The 20,867-nt window shown below is 41.2% G+C and overlaps 1 protein-coding gene and 1 long non-coding RNA gene across 3 annotated transcripts; both read left to right on the forward strand.

Annotated features, from left to right (window-relative positions):
- Nucleotides 1–3,153: 3,153 nt before the first annotated feature.
- On the forward strand, nucleotides 3,154–11,856 carry LOC132452868 (B-cell receptor CD22-like). 2 transcript variants are annotated; one of them, XM_060045702.1, is made up of 7 exons: nucleotides 3,154–3,901; nucleotides 4,874–5,134; nucleotides 5,355–5,609; nucleotides 6,190–6,283; nucleotides 6,366–6,426; nucleotides 10,397–10,632; nucleotides 10,742–11,856. In XM_060045702.1, the coding sequence occupies exons 1-7, from the start codon at nucleotides 3,847–3,849 to the stop codon at nucleotides 10,800–10,802; spliced, it is 1,023 nt and encodes a 340-aa protein (XP_059901685.1). In that variant the 5' UTR covers nucleotides 3,154–3,846; the 3' UTR covers nucleotides 10,803–11,856. The 2 variants fall into 2 exon arrangements, with proteins under 2 accessions (XP_059901685.1, XP_059901686.1); XM_060045703.1 differs by lacking the exons at nucleotides 10,397–10,632; nucleotides 10,742–11,856 and adding an exon at nucleotides 7,287–7,805.
- A 5,363-nt stretch (nucleotides 11,857–17,219) lies between these two features.
- Nucleotides 17,220–19,382, forward strand: LOC132452873 (uncharacterized). Its single transcript, XR_009524534.1, has 4 exons — nucleotides 17,220–17,474; nucleotides 18,769–19,023; nucleotides 19,141–19,231; nucleotides 19,309–19,382. It is a non-coding gene; the product is annotated as an uncharacterized LOC132452873 (long non-coding RNA).
- The last annotated feature ends 1,485 nt before the right edge of the window (nucleotides 19,383–20,867 follow it).

Genomic DNA, 20,867 nt, shown 5'->3' on the forward strand with positions numbered 1-20,867 from the left:
GGAAGTATTTATAGCGGACTACACCACCTATTCTATTCCGCATAGAATTGTATTCCGAACCGATTGAGGCGTGTATATATGATACTTTTCCGATTGAGCTGTCCTTCCACATCTATGCGAATCAGATGTGTCCGCATGTAAACGCGGAGTTACATGCACACTCACTGACGGCCGCGTCGCCGTGCTGCGCCTGCGCCGCCATGCTGCGCCGCCACCCCCCCCCCCCCCCCCCGCGCACCACACATTGGTCCTTGGTCTGTGGGAAACACTGTATTGTATCAATGTTTGAGAAGTAGGATAAACAGTAGATTTCATCATTGAATTCCCCTGATCTCATTCATGTCTTGGTTATATAAGTCAGAGCTTGACAAGAGATCAAGAGATGAATATGTATATTAATGATCTCAGTCAGGTCGTGGTTATTGCAGAGAGAAGCATGTGTGACCAGTCTGAAACTTTCATGAGACAAATCTGAGAAGTATGAGCCCAAGCAGAAATTGTATTATTTTATGTCCAATGTCTCCTCCTTCTCTGATTAATTTCTCTAAAATGTGCCACCGAAGCTATGTATGAGAAGCTAACACAACAGATATTTGAGAACCAATTTAATTATTATTACATTATTTGACTGTATGTAGCAATGTCTGTTTGTTCTGCCCCCACAATTTGTTTTTGCTCTAGACGACTAGTGGTTGATAATGGCATTTACTTGAGTGAGTTGTGTTTTGGCCCTTCTGTGTTACCATAGTTACCATGTTACCTAGTTTAAAGGGGTAGTTCGGAATTTTGGACATAGGGCCTGATTCCCAAGTGAGCTTTGGTATTCTTTATCACTGGAGACAGTTTTCAACACATTTCATTCAGTCCTTCTAGTTGCAGAGTTCGCTCGTGCTAGGCTAGCGCACGTCAACGGGCAATGCTAGCCTGCTATTAAAAACAGTGTTACCCACTCCACAGTACACCCGAGGTAAATCAATTATAACGACAGACTATAAATTTAAATGTCTGTTTATAGAATAATGTTAGAAATAAAACCAACCCTGCATTGCATTGCATTTTGAGGGAATTGCTGGGTCACAGCAGCAGTGTTATATTCCTTGTAGTAGGCTCCATGGTAGTAGGCTACGGCAGCGGCGGACTGATACCTAGGTTACCGGCTCTAGTTTGTTTACCTGCCGCTGTCATTGCTACAAACGCAGAGTACAGTGAACGAAGGAATTCTATTAGCGTATTCAATTAACAAGATATGGCCACGTTTGGAGGACTTAGCGATGCATCTGCTTTTGAAGACGATTATGAGGAATTTGTTGTATCCAACGAACCGTACATGTACGAGCCGGTGTTTTGATGTCCAAGCCAGTAGCAACAAGCCACAGTTGAGTCCTTTCTGGATCTCGCACTGGAAATTGGTGGAAACTTTGTGGTGCCCATCTGTAGCGTATATTTCTACAATTTCTAAAAGCACACTGAACCACCATGTTGCCTAGTCGTTCAATTGCGCTTCTGTCCCACGCTTCTCTGTTTACGTTCTTGTGTCGTGATTCGGTTACAAAACCAACCGGCGCATAGTAAAATTCCGCTTCTGCTGAGAAAGTAGTCCCTCGATGATTCATGCGATGCAAGGTTAGTTTTATTTCTAACATTATTCTATCAACACAGACATTTAAATCTATAGTCTGGCGTTATAATTGATTTACCTCGGGTGTACTGTGGAGTGGGTAACACTGTTTTTAATACCATATTCCATGGTATGTCAGTGTTCGCGGTGGCACATGCCACAGACATCAATTAATCAATTAATTAATCAATTAATCAATTGATGACGTGAATATGAAAGTAGCCAATCACATTGGATCTTGCGTGATGCTTACATTATCAATAAAAAAACTCACTTCATCGACTTATTCAGATACATTACTGTGTTGTCTCCATCTATGGTCATGTTTGCCTGAGGCAGGCCTAGTCATAACACACTTCTACATTAAGTTGGGTTTAGGTATGCAATAATAAACAGACAAAAAATTAAATGGGTTAGGGTTACAAACATTTTTTGTAAAAGAATAAACCATTAGAATTGTGCTGTACCACACCCTGGGGACAGCAACCCTATGAGAGGTAAGACTCAAGTTACCAGACTAGACCTAAGAGGAAACTATGAAACACTATGGTGCACGTAGTATAACCACAAACATGTTGTTGAATGTTCTAGTCACAGTAGTTTCCAGGCATTAACTTGTATGTTCATGCAACAGCTGACGCTTCTTAAGAAGACTGCAGGAAGTGGTCGAAACATGTCAGGTACAAACAAATGATTACTAGTCTGTTTGCATGAACGTACAAGTATATATATTATATGAACTTTTTTGACTTAGTTCCCAGGCATTATGTTAATTCTGATGCCTTTTCTTTGTTTGTTCTTTCCATTTATTTGGCTCAGTTTACTGCATGATGAACTGGAAACGATTAGCTTCCTCCTCAAATTTCTAAACAATAGAGTCTGAGCTGATTACCCCTCAACTGTACACAATAAATCTATTATCTATATATACTATAGATAATAGACAGTCGTTGGTGTAGAGTCTACACCAACGACTGCAGAAGCACAAACACAGACATTACATACATACATACAAGTATTCTTTATATGGACAATACCACCTCATCAGATCAGTTAGAGTCTGAGCTGGCCACCAGACTGGTGCAGGCGGAACTGCCTTGATCTCAACATCACCAAAACAAAATAACTAATAATAGACTTCCGTAAGGCCCCCTCTACCTTCCCTTCGTCATAACTATCAAACCAAACATCCTTCACATTTAGCGTGCAAACCTTATGAAAGTAAAATGCACATTTCTCGCAAAAAATGTTTACATAAACACTTTTAATGGCGTTTCTATGTTACTATTTCAACCCAGAATAAAGAGTAAGATGTCCGCCATGTGCTTCCGTGCAAGGCGGGTTGAACCATTTTTGTGACACACAATGAACAAGCGTCAGGTTAGGCGCGTTACTCACATAATCCGCGTAACGCGTTCAGTGTGGCCGCACCATTAGGTGCGTCGAACCATTTTTGTGACACAATGATCAAGCGTTACGCACGTAACGCGTTCAGTGTGGCCGTACCTTTAGTCTTTAATCTTTTTTTGTTCTTTATTTATTTATCCTCCACTATGGAGTTACTACTATTTATTCACTAGGCTTAGCAAGGATTTTTTTTTATCTACCATGTCTAGTGTGGGCTGATGGTGTGTGTGCGTGTGTGCATGTGTTTGTTTATTGTATGTACTGTTGAGTATGGATACACCCTGCTGCTCCTCCACATATATAGTTCCTAATGGAAAAATAAAGTTATATGAATTGAACCAGACTATACTAATGGGGAATATATGAAACACTATGGTATGTGTGTGTGTGTGTGTGTGTGTGCGTGTGTGTGTCTGTCTGTCTGTCTGTGTTTGTGTGTGCGTATGTTAACCTGCCTGCCTTCGTGTGTGAGAGTAAGGAGAAGAAGGACAGAAGATTAACAAAAAGATAATAAAATAGCTGAAGATAAAATATAAGAATAAAATAACGTTTTTCTACGATAGGCCCTGTAGTTCCCTTCTGTTCATTCTGCTGCGAATCAAGGAGGGAAGAGGAAGGAAGTCTGTCAATGTTGTTTGGTGTCTGTTCAGCTCACTGCAGGAAATGGAACCACAGATTTGAAGTCAGACCAGCTTCCTCCTCTACAGTAACGCTTTACTGTTATTTATATTGTTATCTAATCAAATTCATAGAGTTTTCCTTCTATCAACTTTTTAATCGTGTTTTCGACCTGCAGATGTGTTTTATTTTGTGGACTCACTATGAATTTAACATCAGCAGCAAGAGAATTTCTAGCTTTCCTTCTGTCAGTACAAGGTTGGTTAATTTACATTGTGAAGATTTATGTTGAAGATAGAATAATAGTATAGTGTAAATATAAAAGTATTTTTCAGTTATTGTTCATTAGTCATTGGAAAATACCACTTCACTGAACTGATTTTAAGATCACAATACTCGTATTTCATATTTGAATGAATATATATTTGCATCTGAGATTTGTTGACCGTTTCCGTGTTCCTCTGCAAACCGATATTTACAACATCGGAGAGTTAATTTAGTTACTTTAACCCTTTTTGAAAAAAGATAAATGTCAAAAGCCACAGTTTTCCCCTATTTATTCTGTAAATGATGATTCAGACACATATCGATCTTCTGCTGTGATGTTGGAATTACTTTTCAATGTAATTGTAGACACGGCATGCCATTTCCTGTCCTCTCTCCTATCTCCTGCTTACCTCTCCTCTCCTTGTCTTCTCTCATCTTCTTGTCTCCTCTGGTTTCCTTGTCTGCTCTCTGCTCTACCTTTACCTTTTACCTTGTTAAAAAGGTAAAAGGTATGAAACTATTCTGTATTGTTAGTTCAGGATCACGCCAGGCTTCACGTTCATGTTTGCGTTTGCGTTTGTGGTCAATGACGGTATGCGCAAGCACCGGAACCCCTCGTTCTCCAGTCCTCATTTCGGCACACCTTTATCCTCAACTTGACCTATAGCGGGCATACACACTCACGATATTGTTTTTTTTAATATTCCCTGAAATTAACCAGGGACCACAGTTCGTCTTTCGAAGTATCCTGTCTACAGACTATGGACAATTAAACTGTCTAATTTAGACTGAGCTATGGAAAACATCTAGTTTGATCTTTATTGAATCTTGTCCAAATTAGTCACCAGTGAATTCATTGTGCAATGAACCCCAAAACTTCTCCATTTTGTGATTTTCGTTATCAATAATCTGTGATGAATAAAAATGTTCATGCTGTTTTTACATCTTTCTATGTGTCTCCAGATGGGCCTCAACACACATATGTGTATTCAAGTCCCTCTGCTGAAATAGAGGAGGGCAGTTCAGTGACTCTGAGTTGCAGCATTGATGCCAACCCAGCAGCTAAGTACACCTGGTTCAAGAACAACCAACCTCTGCTCTGGGAACCAAGTCAACCTCATACCTTCCCCTCAGTCCACCCTGAAGACAGAGGAACGTACCACTGTCATGCAGAGAACAAATATGGACATCAGAGCTCTAACTCGATATTCATGGATGTCCACTGTGAGTTGAAAATCTGTCTAATATGTAAACATCTTTGCTTATCCGAATATTTAGCTGATGTTCCTGTATTGCTGTATGCCTGTAAAACACTATTACTCAGTAATAACTATTGTATTTTGTTAGTTTAAACAGTATGCTGTATTATAATGGCATTGCAGTTGTATGCTATACACAGTTTCGTAACTTGAGGATGAATATTGATCATTTGGGTGCATTACAGACGCTCCAAATTCCCCGACAGTGACCGTGAGTCCCTCAGGTGAATTAGAGGAGGGCAGTTCAGTGACTCTGAGCTGCAGCAGTAATGCTAACCCAGCAGCTAACTATACCTGGTTCAAGGAACATGACATCTCTGTGAAGTTATCAGGACAGAACTACACTTTCACTTTCATCATTTCGGATCTTGGAGGAAACTATTACTGCCAAGCTCATAACGCAATTGGACAGCATAATTCCACCTTTTTGTTTATTAAAGGTAAGTAATAATAATAATACATTTTATTTATAATGCACTTTATATTCAAGAATCTCAAAGTGCTTCAGAGAAAAAAAACTATTAAAAGGGGGAACCTCAAAGAAAGTTTAGCTAAATGCTCTTTTAAAGAGATGGGTTTTGAGGTTCCGTTTAAAAAGAGCTGTAGTCTGTGGAGCCCTCAGGTGGTCAGGGAGGGCGTTCCATAGTCTAGGGGCAGCAGCAGAAAAGGCCCGATCACCCATGGTGCACAGCTTCGTATGTCGGGTTTGGAGGGTGTGAGTGGATCCTGAACGGAGTGTACGTGAGGTTGTCGGGGGGGGTGAGGAGTTCCTGAAGGTAGAGGGGGGCAAGTCCGAGAAGGCACTGGTGGGTGAGGAGGGAGACCTTGTACTCAATTCTGAGTGGGACAGGGAGCCAGTGCAGTGATTTCAGGATGGGGTTACTGATTGAACACTTACTGATTTCAGTAAGTGTTCATTTAAAAGGCACAGACACCTTCCAGACAGTCACACAGTTAAACATTGGACAATTTATGTTGCAGTTTGTTATCAGTGTTTGTAATCCACTGACTATATTCCAGTGACATCCTCATCATCACAGAAAGCAATAGTAGCTGTAGCATCCATTGGTGTCTTCGTGGTGACCATACACCTCATCATCTTCCTCTGGATGAGGTGAGATATTCTCTCTCTGTTTCTCATTTCAAATTCCTTCTCTCCTCTGGTTGCTTCTTCATCTCTCTGTTCTCTTCTCCAGAAGAAAGAGGGCCTCTAGAAAAGCATGTGGACAGGGAGGAAGGCCAGATACCGTGGAGGAGGTGAGGAACAGGAAGCCATTTATTACTAACCCATCCTTTACTAAGACACACAGAGGAACTTACCTGAGGCCACAACACAAGACCACACAAGAAACTTCTCGTTATTTCTTTGTAAGTGTCATCCTCTGTTGCTCAAGACCTGATGTCAGAAGAGACTGTACATCCTAGTGTCTGTTTCTTTCATAAATAATGTGAAGTTAAACCCTCTGCCTAGTTTGGACAATTCTGAACTGGATAAAACATATATTTACATTTTGCAGCTTTAAACAAATCCTATTTTAGTAGGAGTTTGATATAGACCTCCCAAACAGTATGAGTGTTCTAAACAGCTCCCAAACACACTGACTTATAAAAGTGGTAAGAGTCCGATTGCTGCAGTCATAATGTATTTTAACAGGAAGAGTTTATCTTACTTAGCGATCCTAATGTTCTTACAGGAAGCTTGTGTATCTTACCTGGGGATTTTGTTACAAATGTGAAAACTCCAGCAAGCTCTCTGGTAGTTGCCCTTGTGAAGTTCATTCAGTTGTTTGAGTTCAACAACTGATTAACGAGCCAACACTGTTGTGTACAGATAAAGCATATTTTTTAGCGTTAGCATCAGAGATCACTTTTGGCCCCATTAAAAAAAAAAAAAGAGCTGCAGGAACAAAGAAAAATCAGTATAATGTTCCTTGAAGAGCTCCCCAAAAGATTGAGAAATTCACACATTAAGGGGGCAGGATTAGTTTCGGGTCGCAGTAGCTCAGAGGTAGAGCAGGTTTACTGCTTACCACACCCTGACATCTCCCGATAAATGTAAATATTACAATGGTGGCTCATCACTTTTCTTCACTAATGCGGTTTTCCCTTTGTCTCAGAGTTGCCCATAAGCCACAAATATGAACACTCTGGCATTGAGAGTTTCTACCAGGACAGAAGAAAAGGCTTTGAGCTGGGTGAAACAGCTGATAATGAACTTGCCAGCTTGTTACGCTCAATGAGCCTAGACAAGGCCATTGTCCTAGATGGACTTCCTGCTAGGCGGATTGGGACAGTACGGAAATCACTGCTCAAAGCAATCCCACTGGAATGGCCCTTTTAGACCTACAGAAGGCTTCTGATACAGTGGGCCGCATCATTTTGCTGATTCACTTAGAATGTTTAAGGCTAAGTCCAACATTAAATCTGAGTTAAATCCTGTTTGACGGATAGATGATGGTGTGCAAGGTAGTAGAGATAGTATAAGATGTCAGCAGTGATGGGAATAACATAGTTAAAAATAATGGTGTTACTAAAGGCATTCCTTTCTTGACTACTCTTCCCATCATTATTACGCTGTTACCGTTACTTCCAAAAAATTTGGTGCATTACTGTAATTTAAGCTGTCTTTTTCATTAGACCATCAAGATCTCTCTCTATCTTTACTGTTTTTCTTTGGTTAGTGGGCACGAGACAAACACATTAATGATTAAGATGGGCTGAGGTAGAGTCAAATTTCATGGTAAGCCAATCAGATGTAGAGTTGGGCGGGTGTTGTTAACACATGTTCGAAAGCACGCATAGGGCCCTATTTTAACGGTCTGAAACGCAAGTGAGAAGCACCAAGCGCAAGTAACTTTGTGGGCGGTTCTACAGCGATTTTGCGAAAAATTACTTGCGCCTTGCGCATATCTAAAAAGGGTTGGTCTGAAGTAGCATAATTACCCGTAGGTGTGGTTTGGGCGTAACGGGCAACAAACCAATGAGAGTGCCATCTCCCATCCCCTTTAAGAGCCATGAGCGCATTTGTATTTTGTATTTGTATTTATTCATTTATTTAAAGGACAGTACACATTGATTAACATTTCTGTAAATGCGCCAGTGTTAGCCAGCAGGCTAATTTTCAACTGTAGTCCTTTGGCAAGATGTTATACTAGGCACATGGTGGCTGAAAATAAAATAACATATTAAATCACACAGCAATTGATATACAATAATAAAACATAATGCCATAGGACTGGCTCCATTAAAACATTAAAACATAAGACATATAACCATACAGCCATACAACCCTTAGGGGATCTATATAGAGGAAGACAAACATTAACGTATTATGAGAGGTGCTCACATTTTTGAATCTGACGAGTTGATATTTTGACAGCGCGACTGCAGTCTCCGATGAGACAGATGCACAGGAATTTCAAACTGCAAATGGCTTAGTTTATGGCCAAATAATATGGCCTAATTCATACATGGAATAAGGTTTTCTTCCATAACTTCAGAAATGCTGAGTCGTCAAATAAATTTCGGCAAAGAAAACGTATATGATATAACATATGATATGCGGTAACTGTGGTTCTATTTAATGATGTACGCAATACATTATAAACATTGTTTCTTATCAGTATTGTATGCATTATCGTTATCGACTTGTGTTCCTAGTATGCATGTGTCCCCCCGTTAATATACATTGCCATGGACTGTATTGCGTTATGTGTTTAGTTTGCGTGTGTTTAAACAGATGGACACACATACACACACGCGCGCCCGCATTCATTCATTCTTTTTAACACTCGCGGTAAAACAATGTTTTCTCACGATCAAATACCCATCAATCCTAAAAGTTATGGGCATGTACACGATGTCTGTGTCAAGAAAATATGTGTTTGCTGTACGGTGTTTGCAGATGCATTGATTTAAAAGTACAAATTATTACCACTGTATCAGCTGTTCTTTCCCAAATAATTTACCAAGAATGTGTGGCTAGGTAGATGAGAGAAGCAAAGTGTATGCGCGAGGTGCACAAGCAACATTGGGCATGCGTCCTTAAAATAGCATCTGAACAACGCGCCACTGACTTTAAACCAGGTATTTCCTAGTTTGTGGCGCAAGTGGTTTCTGAAACGTCAAAATAGCACCAGGGTACGTTTGCGCCAGAACACGCCTTCCTTTCGCCCAACCGCCCCTTGGGGCGCAAGATCATTCCCTAATTTACCGACGCGTGGCGCAGGAGGGAAAAGAACGCTCTGCGGCAGTTGCAAACTAGCAACGACACATGCGCTAGTGATTAAGTCAATTGCGCCGGATGCAAGATAGGGCCCATAGTCTGACACATAATGACACAAGTGAGTCAATGAGAAACAGGATTGGCAAACCCAAATAATCCAAAAGAGAATAATTCAACATACAAATGTATTTTAAATTCCGTTAAAGGAGGGTGGAGGTGGGGTCCAAATTCTTTGACACATTTGAGGATTTACGCAATAGCTACTAGTTACCACAGTAACTAGTAACTTTTATAATTTGTAACTGAGTAATTTTCGGGAGAAGTAACTATTAGCTGTAACTTATTTATTTTTTAAAGTTACTTGCCCAAGACTGGATTTCAGAGAGTTGACTTGTGGGATCCCACAGGGATATATTATTGGCTCTGTTTTAGATTTGATATAGGTCAATGATATATATGAGGTGATAAACTTTCAGCTGTTTTATGTTTTGTAACATGAAATCAAACCAAACCCAACCAGTGCCCCATGGTCGGCAGTCTTGTTTGTATAATTACATTGCGGGAATATTGCCATAGCACATGACACTATGTTATGGTGGGGTCATCTGAGAACACAAACTTCTGTTTAATTCATTATCAGTCTGGGATTTAAGAGATTTATCAAGGTGAAGATTTCAAAAGAGTGAGAAGTAGGGTGAGATCTAGAAGACAAACTTGCAGTGTCAGTGCCATCTGCCAGTGAATATAATGAAAAGATTGGTGAATTGAAATACTGATGGCTAGTATTATTTGAAAGAAGCGAGGAACGGTTTTAGGAGCTAAACCATTGTAGGTTTAGCTCACTTCAAGGACTTGAAGTGAGGCCTACAGCAGCCTGCATGGTGGGACCACTATTCATCACGAGAGTCTCTAAATGAACCAGAAACGCATGACCTTCAGGTCTGTCTTCCGGAAGTGTAAAGTGTTTTCTAAATGTTCTCTTCTGTCCTGACTCTCCATCAGCCACCTTCTGTTGCTGAGTATGAAAACATCTTAGCTTTGACCAATCGCTTGGCTCCTGCAGCACAGAGAGAACCAATAGAAGAGCAGGATAATCTTCATTATCCCAGCATCCACACCTCTCTCTCAGAGAACCAGGAAATGCCTCGCTGGTTGGCTGGCTTTCGTCTCAAATCAGACCAGACAGATGCAGTCCTTTACTCTGTGGTCAACATTAAGAGACCCAACACTGTCCCTGGGTAAGCTTCTCTCTGTATTTCTAAAGAGGAAATAGACTCTACGTTTTGGGACCTTATCAACCGAATGGATCTGCTTTACAGGGTCACTGAAGTACTGTCTTCTTTTCAGAGAGCGTGAGCAGACGGAGGCAGCAGAAACCTCAGAGTTGTATAGCACCGTCAAAAAATAACCCGGAGATTGAACCAGTTGTGGCAGCAGGATTTAAATAGTGAGTCTAGTTAGATTGTGTGTCTCATCCATTTAGTTTAACAGAACAATATGCTGGCTGCATATACTTGCCACCACTGTTAATACATGATCTGATGACTTTTGAATTTATTTTGACTTATTTACTGGATTGTGTATGTTCCACTTGTGATGGCCCCAGCGAGGCCACATCTTATCCAGGGCCTCTTGCTGTGGTGGATGTAGCTCTGCTTCATCACTCCCACCTGCTGGGTACCTGAATGTACTGCACCTGTGAGGGGAGGTCTTAACGGTACCACCTGCTGGTTACCAGGGTGTACTGCACCTGTGAGGGGCGGTCTTAACGGTAGCACCTTCGGGTTACCTAAATTAACTGCACCTGTTAGGGGAGGTCTTTAGGGACTATACCTGTCTTGGTTGATTAGCTAACCATCTTAGCCATCTCCTGCCTGCACTATAACGTTATTGCATGTTATTATTTACATAGAATTTCCTCCATCTAATAACATCTAATTCTCTTTTCTTGCCTGTATTTTGCGTTCTACTTTCCACTCTTCTGTTGACATGCGGATATGTAAATAAATGCAATGTATATATCACCGCAAAAAGAGTCAGCATTACTGGGTTGGAAGCCTCACCCACGATCTTCAATGTGCTGTTCATTAAACACTGCAACTACTGCTGAATACTTAATGCATCACATGCTGCCTCCTACATGCTCTACCCAGGTGCCAGCCCTCGCCGAAGGTATACAGAGTATCTCCGATATGTGTGAACATGTCTGATGGGGCTTATATCCGGCTGTGTGTTGTATGTGTGAAGGGGCCACTCCGGATCATCTCCTGGCCCGATTCTCCGGGGATGACCCGGAGTTCATGTGAGAAAGGACTATTAGTGAGACCCAAACAGGAGTGTTTTCAAGTAAACAAGGGATTTGGGGGGCATGCGGCTTTAAATAGGTGTGTTGTTTGGTTCTATTTCATTCAAATGGGATCTTTTCATTCCTGAGCTGGTAACACTTTATAATAACTCTCCGTTATAACTACCAATAGATCATAAGTAAACTGTTAATACATACATACATACACACCTATATATACCCATAAGGGTCAAGGCTTATATCCAGTACACTTCCACCATTAGATGGATAATGTCCTAAATAATGATGAGAACCATAATGAGAATAACAATGTTCATCATTACCATTATCCAAATTCTCAAAGAGTGATACTACTTAATGTCTGTAAGTATTTAGTGTCACGTCTTTTAACCTTTTTTAATTTTTTAAGACATTCCTATTGTGTTTTAATTCATCTGGTAATGCGTTCCATAACTTCTCTCCCCCAGGGCTGTCCTAGCCCTTTGGTAGCCCTAGACGAGATTGAGTTTTGCCCCCCCCCCCCCCATAGCGAGCGGAGCGTTGCCCTGTTAATTGACTTTACTTTACTAAGCATCACTGAAGACACATTAACTGATTGACCTTTACTTTGCTTAGCATTTTTTTCACCCACTTATAGCTCTACTATACTACGTTGCAATTAAACAATATGTGATGCAACAAACGAAAAAGTTTCAGAACATTTTCTTTTCAATAACATAAATTCATACATAAACAACCTCCATACATAAATTAAAGATGCTCAAGAATATATTACATGAAATTAACTTAATAAATAAGCAAAAAGGATCAAGTCTAATAAATTGCACATACAAAAATGCTACAAAGAATGTATTGTATCTGGCATTTCTATTCACCAAATTGAATAGCATTAGAATTTGACTCGTCTAGACTTCCTAATGGTAAAAACAGCAACAATAGTAATAGTTTCACTAAAGTTCAGAGAGAGGTGAACATGAAGGATCAGGTGTCCTTTCTCCTGCAGGTGCCGGGCTCTGCAATTATTGCCTGAGTGCATCTGGCCAAATAAAAAAACACTGGTCATTTTACATTTACAATTCATGTAGGTTATTAGTGAAGTTATGTTTGCTAGTAACACGTAGCAAGCTAGAAAAATAGGATAAGTCGCTAGCTAGCGATAGCTGAGTGGCAGCAATATTAGGTGAAGCACAATACTATTTAGTTTGAATGTCACGGTTAGCGGGTGGCAGGCAGGCAGCTAGGACCCAATAGCAGACAGTTTGGGTAAAGGATAATTTATTAACGCAAAAGGCAAGGAACACCGAGGACATGGGTAACGCAGGGAACACACACAGGACACAACTCACCACGAACTACAATGATCCGACAAGGAACAAAGGAAAGACAAGGGCTTAAATACCAAACACAGGGCAAACAACGAGTAACAGCTGAAACACATTAGGGGAGGGAGCAGTAATCACACAGGAGGGAAACTTGACAGTACATGGGGAGAAACAAGACAGATACCAAAGTAAAACAGGAAACACACCAAAACAAGACAAGGAAACAGACAGACCATGACGTTAAAACTATAATGGCTGAGGTCTCTTACCCCTTTACTGGGTTTTCTTTCTTCTTTTTTGCGCTTTCGTCCCTGCACACCAGAGTGCTTAGACCTCTTCATTTTGAGAATCAATATTATGTATGTCAAGCTTGACGAATATGAAGTGTGTATGCTTTACTTTGACTATTTCAGTGAGTATACTTAATAAGTAGTAAAATAATTGTGACTAATCACGTTAAAAGAGGTACGGATAAAAAACGTAAGGGTTATGAATGCATACAGTTCCTTGTTCTCTGTGGCAAAATTACTCTATCAACCACAAAGCAGGGCCCCAAAATGATCCTGTTTAGGGCCCCCAGGTGAACAGGGCCGGCCCTGGACTGGGGCTTTGTTTTCAACCCTATCACTACTGTGTAGTTTATTCTGGAGTACTGCTTTAGATCATTGATCCTGCCCTCCATGATTACGATTTTTTTGTCGTTATCCTTATTCTGTCGTTCTAGCTCATCAACCCTCTTCATGAAACCAAACACCATTTCAATGCTTATCTTGCTTTTCATCTAATTCCCCTTGTGAGAATTCCAAGAATGTTTTCACTCCTTCAAACATGTTTTTCAATGAGACTCCTGATGTCTTGAATATCCTTCTGCTTCCCATTGGTGTTTGACATCCTCCTCTCTTTTCAGCCTGTTTGAAGAATGAAAGAGACTCGGCGGCAGTGATGTTGATTGTTACACCCAATCGACAGTGGAACACACTTGTCTTCTATTGATGACAGAGTTTTAAACCGGCACTAACTGGCCAGGGAGGGACCAATGCCCTCCAGGTGTCTTCCCTCCAAAAAGTCTAGCCTGTGGTAGACTAACGCAGTCGTCTGTCGAACTGCTTCTTGAACCCGGCGACAGACGTCCTTCTCGGCTTCTCTCGGTCTCACCTATTATACGATAGGCCCAGTAGTTCACACGCTGTTACTTCTTCTGCAAATCATGGTTTAAAGAGGAAGGAGGACTTTCAATGTTTCTGGTTTCTGTTCAGCTCACTGCATGAACTGGAACCACAGACTAGAAGTCAGACCGGCTTCCTCCTATCAAGTAACTTTTAACTTTTACTTATATAGTTAACTAATCTAATTAATTGAGTCTTCCCTTCTTCACTTTTTTATCGTGTTTTTGACCTGCAGAAGTCCCCAGAACAACAGAGTGAGAGAGGATAGGACTCGCTATGAATTTAAGATCAGCTGCAAGAGGATTTCTAACTTTCCTTCTGTCAGGACCAGGTTGGTTCAATTATAATTTTAACATTTAGTTGAACGTTGAAGATAGAATAATAGTATAGTAAAAGTAAATTTCAGTTATGGTTCATAAGACATTGGAAATGACCACTTTACTTGTAAGTTGTATACAGCCTCTTGAATAAACGGTGTTGGTTTTTACATCACAATACTCACATTTCGTATTTGAATGAATATATATTTGCATTTGAGATTACAAACAGTAACTACGGACAACATCATTTGGTTAATTTAGTTATTTTTACACTTTTTGAAGAAAGATCAATGTCAAAAGTTTTCCCGTATTTATTTCATACATTATGATGTAGACATGGCATATAGATAGATCTCCTGCTTTCCTCTCCTCTCCTTTTCTTCTCTCACCTTCATGTCTCCTCTCCTTTCTTTTCCTCTATTTGTTTCATCTCTTCCTCCTTGGCTCTGCTAATTTCCTCTTTACTTTTCCTCTTCTCCTCTCCTTTCCTTGTCTCCTCGCCACTAATTCCACTTCCTCTCCATGTCTCCAATACTTTCCTTGTCTCCTCTCCTCTCCTCCTCTACTCTACATTCCTTGTCTCCACATCTAAGAAATAACAAGGCCTATAGTCACTAAACACAGCCTAGCAGCCTACACTAGCATAATTCATTAACTGTTAGTGTATGTTGTTCAGTTAGTGTCGTGTACACATTTGTATTTCAGGGGGAGGTTGAACTTGAGCCTCCCCTGGCTACTACACTAGTGTCACATGATGTTCTGGAACGTTCCTCTCACAGCTCAGTGGTCAGCATGTATCTATAGTTTCCATCTCCACCCATCAGCCTCCATTTCTTTATGTATCTTCGGGTCTGTTCATCAGGTGAACCTCTGTGTCTTGTTCATTCTCATTGAGATGTCTTTGTTTTTTCACAGTTCTTCAGGGTAATGGTGACTGGAGAGTTACGTACTCATCTAGTAATGTCTGCGCTTTAAGGGGAGAAATGGTTTACCTCAGCTGCACTTATGAATACCCTGACAACGTACAGTACCGCCCTGCCCCTAACCCAGTCAGAACACTGTGGTATACTAAAGCATCCAACAAGCAGCCAGTTGATCTGGAACACGATGCAGACTACACAGGTCGTTTTGAATACAGCTGTGGATCGGTCAGATGTATCAGGTCCGGATGTCATGGAACATGTACGCTGAGAATCAAAGACCTGAGACAGAGTGACTCTGCTGTCTACAAGTTTAGGTTCACAACAAATCAAGCAGGTGGGGAATATACTGGTGACCCTGGAGTGACGTTATCTGTAACAGGTAAACTTGGATTGTGTGTGTGTGTGTGTGTGTGTGTGTGTGTGTGTGTGTGTGTGTGTGTGTGTGTGTGTGTGTGTGTGTGTGTGTGTGTGTGTGTGTGTGTGTGTGTGTGTGTGACTGACTGTGGGGTCTAGAAAGTTTGTGTTATCTTAATTATTGTTATTGAATAATTGTGAGTAGCTTGTTGTTACACCGAGATCTCGATGACCAATGAGTGTGTGTGTGTGTCTGTTTGTTCGCCCTCCCAGATCTCCAGGTGAAGGTGTCCTTTCCTCACCCTACCGATCCTACCAGGGCAGAGTTGGAGTGTCACAGTATATGTGGTCTAGCTGGTGACCCTCCCTACCTCTGGTTCAGGAATGGACAGAATGTAGGACAGGGAGTAAACTACAGGGCCTACATTCAGTCTGGAGACAGCTTCTCTTGTGCTGTTGAAGGATACGAACTCCGCTCTCCTTTAGTGTGTAAGTCCATTCCACGGTAAATTGACATGATACCAGATGTAATGGACCTTTCAGGGTACAGATCTACATGTTACCATCAACTACGAGTGCAGAGTCCATTCAAAACGTGCCCTGTCCAAGAGGGGCCGATGGCTTGGCCTCCTGTATTGCTGCTTGCAACTTTCTCGAGAGTCTCTCCTTTAAAAAACTTCACACTCGGCACTTCCTGTGTTCACAGTAAAACGCCCGCCGCGCCATGTGAAGTAGATCAAATGACATGCAGACATACAGAGACTCTTCTAATTATTGTTAGACTAATATAACGGTTGTGTATCCAGCATCCAAGTGACCAGGGGAACTGCAGTGCCCTGAAGCCCCGCCCCGCTAATGCAGTTCCAAGTCGTGTCGTGTGTCCAAATAAGCCAACACTGCACTTCCTCTGCTCTCAGCAGTACACAAGCCAAGTGTGAAGTAAATTTGATGAACGGTCCTAGAGAGACATACGTACACACACACACACACACACACACACACACACACATTCCCTGCTTTATTGGTACAGGGATCCACATTGCCGCTATTTTATATAATGACTGAAATGTAAAGTGAGTCCCTCTGGTGAAATAGAGGAGGGCAGTTCAGTGACTCTGAGCTGAACTCGGCAGCTAACTCCACCTGGTTCAAGTTGAATGAAGTTTATTCACTGAAATTAACCAGGGACCACAGCTCGTCTTTGGAAGCATCCTGTTTTCAGACTTTGGACAATAATACTGTCTAGTTTTGATTGAGCTATGGACAAAATCTGATTTAATCTTTATTGAATCTTGAGTCCACATTCGTTATCAGTAAATTCATCGTGCAATAAACCCCAAAACTTCTCGACATTGTGATTTTCATTATCATTAATCAGCGATGAATATAAGTTTGCATGCACTTTTAACATGTCTCTATTTGTCTCCAGATGGGCCTCAACACACATCTGTGTATTCAAGTCCCTCTGGTGAAATAGAGGAGGGCAGTTCAGTGACTCTGAGCTGCAGCAGTGATGCCAACCCAGCAGCTAACTACACCTGGTTCAAGAACAACCAACCTCTGCTCTGGGAACCAAGTCAACCTCATACCTTCCCCTCAGTCCGCCCTGAAGACAGAGGAACGTACCGCTGTCACGCAGAGAACAAATATGGACAACTGAGCTCTAACTCAATATTCATGGATGTCCAGTGTGAGTTCAAAATCTGTCCAATATGGAAAAATCTTACCTGTATCCGAATATTTAGCTGGTATTCCTGTATTGCTGTATGCCTGTAAAAAAATATTACTCATTAATAAGTAATATATTTTATTAATGTAAACGTTATTCTGTATCATACTGGCATCACAGTTGCATGCCATACCACAGTGGTTCTCAGACTTTTCATTCCGGGCACCACCTCAGCAAACATTAGTATCCCAGAGTACAACGATTATGAGCGATGTTATAAAATATAACAAAATACAGTACTGTAGGCCTGCCGCCCTATTCAGCTACGCACAGCTCACACAGGGGGCACATTTAACGGTTGTATACAAACAACCTTTTTTGAAAAAGCCTAATTATTCTAAAATAAGACTATTGAGAAGGCTGCGTGTTCGGTTGTAGGATGACGTGAGATGCGATGGTTTCATGGATTCATTTCTAAGAACACGACCACGTTCCACCACATACCTGCTGTGCTTTGTTCACTCTCATATTTTTTTTTACAGTTTTTTAATGTTCTCCTTCTGTCTGCAGTTAACTTCCAAATAATTCCCGCTTGGACCCACGATCACAGTGTTTTTGAACCATTCATAATTAAAGCACTTATATCTTTCCCTCAGTTTAGCTTGTAATCGTCTAAAGGAAAAACATATTTCAAACTCCCTTTTTAATGATCTCAAAGTGAATGTATTTTCATTTTTACTAGTATTTTGATATTATGTTTTGAATTTTATAAAAAAAAAAAACGGAAATATCTCTGCCGACCACTAAATAGCGCATCGTAACACAGTTTGAGAACGACTGCTTTACACAGTTTCATAACTTAAAGGCACCCAGTGCAACTTTCGAGGCTTAAAAATAAACATTCAATTTCTAGTCTTTTTTACACGTAATAAGTTTCAATAACTCCATACCATTACATACCGACATTTAAGCAGCAAAGATGAGACGTTGTTGTGTGGTGAGAACTGATACAAAATCGATAACAACAATGCCGCCATTTTCTTTATTTTTTGTAACCTACAATAAATAAAGCAGGCTTCCAGTCAATGGAAAAATGGCTTCTCCCCACTGGCGATTGTTGTTGTTTACGATTTTCTATCAGTTCTCACCACACAACGACGTCTCATCTTTGCTGCTTAAATGTCGGTATGTAATGGTATGGAGTTATTGAAACTTACTACGTGTAAAAAAGACTAGAAATTGAATGTTTATTTTTAAGCCTCGAAAGTTGCACTGGGTGCCTTTTAAGGATGAAAATTGATCATTTTCATTACAGACTTTCCAAAGACCCCCTCAGTGACCGTGAGTCCCTCTGGTGAAATAGAGTGGGGCAGTTCAGTGACTCTGAGCTGCAGCAGTGATGCCAACCCAGCAGCTAACTACACCTGGTTCAGGGAACATGAAGACTCAGTGAAAGAATCAGGACAGAACTACACCATCACTAATATCACATCTGAGCATGGAGGAAACTATTACTGCCAAGCTCATAATGCAATCGGACTTACTTATTCCACCTTTTTGTTTATTAAAGGTAATTGTTCATTTAAAAGACACCCACACCTTCCGGTCACAGGCACCCAGTTAAACAATGGCCTATTTATGTTAGAGTTTGTATTACAGTGTTTGTAATCCACTGACTATTTTCCAGTGATATCATCATCGCATATAGCAATGGTAGCTGTAACAACCATTGGTGTCTTTGTGGTCACCATACTCCTCATCGTCTTCCTCTTGATGAGGTGAGATATTCTCACTCTTTCTCGTTTTCCATTCCTTATATTCTCCTGTTATTTCATCTCTCTGTTCTCTTCTCCAGAAGAAAGAGGGCCTCCAGAAAAGAATGTGGACAGGGAGGAAGGCCAGATACCGTGGAGGAGGTGAGACACAGGAAGCCTTATATTACTAACCCATCCTATTCCTTTACTAAGACACATAAAGGAAATTACCTGAGGCAACAACACAAGAACACACAAGACACTTTTAGTTGTTTTCTTAGTAAGTTTTCTACTATTAGAGATCACTTGCTCATTATGGCACCTCGAAAATCCTGAAAGTGCTGCTGGAACAGGGAAACATCTGTATAATGTTTCATGAATTGTTGTTAAGATAGCTTAATTCACACATTAAGGTAGCAGGATTGGTCAGGTGTACTATGTTGTGACAGTCAGTGCGTTTACATGCAGAGTCATTATCGGATAAAGAAACGAATAAGACCTCAACCAGACCTTTAAAATGTATGTAATGTAACACCTTTACCCGATCTACTTCGGACCAAAATCGGTACATGAATGGACAAGCGAGATCGGATAAGAACACTAATGCCGCTTTTCCACCGCACATGTAGCTCGACTCGACACGACTCGACACGACACGACTCGACACGGTAGCAGCACGGGTGCTTTTCCACCGCAAATAGTACCTCCTGGACGTGGGCGGGGTCGGCTGCGCGAAAGGGCAGTGACGTATTTGTGTACGCGACGCAAACAACACATACGCAACCCACACATGGACAGAACCCACATAACAACAATGGAGGACATCGATCACATTACTATTATTAGCTGGCATGTTGAAGAAGTTGGAGAAGTGGAACATGTTGGCTGCGGCGCTGCTATGGATGTTACCAGCATGGTTGCCATGTCGCTCTCGTGACTTCGTCACACTCTCTGGCCAATCAGTCGCCGGCCGTCTGCCGACGTCACCTTTTAGCATCGGCTCAGCTCGCTTGGAACCTAGAGCGAGGCGGTACTAGAAAAAGCAGCCACTTCAGGTACCAGATACCATGGTACCGCGGTGGAAACGCAAAAAATGCGAGCTGAGTCGAGTCGTGTCGAGTCGTGTCGAGCTGGTACCATGCAGTGGAAAAGCGGCACTAGATAACTCGAACATAGCCCGGTTTCTACCTGCATGTAAACCCGCGTCGGATGCGGCCGGGGGACTTGAGCCGGAAGTAGAAGGAGACGGTATTCGTGTTGTTGTCGCCATAGACATATAAACAATGCCTATTTCTTTATATATATATAAATATTTAATTATCTCTTTATATGTTTAATGGTTGTCGACGTCGGAAAACGTGAAACAGCGATTTATTTAATAAGGTGAAGCAGAAGATGGAGGAAGCCGGTGTCATGCCATAACCCCATATAAAGTGAAACCCCCTATCATCAACATGCATTCAGTACACACTATGCTTCGATTTCATCCAAGGCTGAATTAAAAGTACATGTTTTCCTAAATGTCGGTCATCAACGAGGTTGTAAAGTAGTAGCATAACTTAGGTCACATCAGTCAAAATAAACGATATTTTTTCTTCTGACGTGTAAACGATCTTTATTCATTAATTCCGCCGCGACCGAACTGAAGGGGATATTCTCA

The sequence above is a fragment of the Gadus macrocephalus genome, chromosome 23, assembly GCF_031168955.1.
Source record: "Gadus macrocephalus chromosome 23, ASM3116895v1".
Lineage (NCBI taxonomy): Eukaryota > Metazoa > Chordata > Actinopteri > Gadiformes > Gadidae > Gadus > Gadus macrocephalus.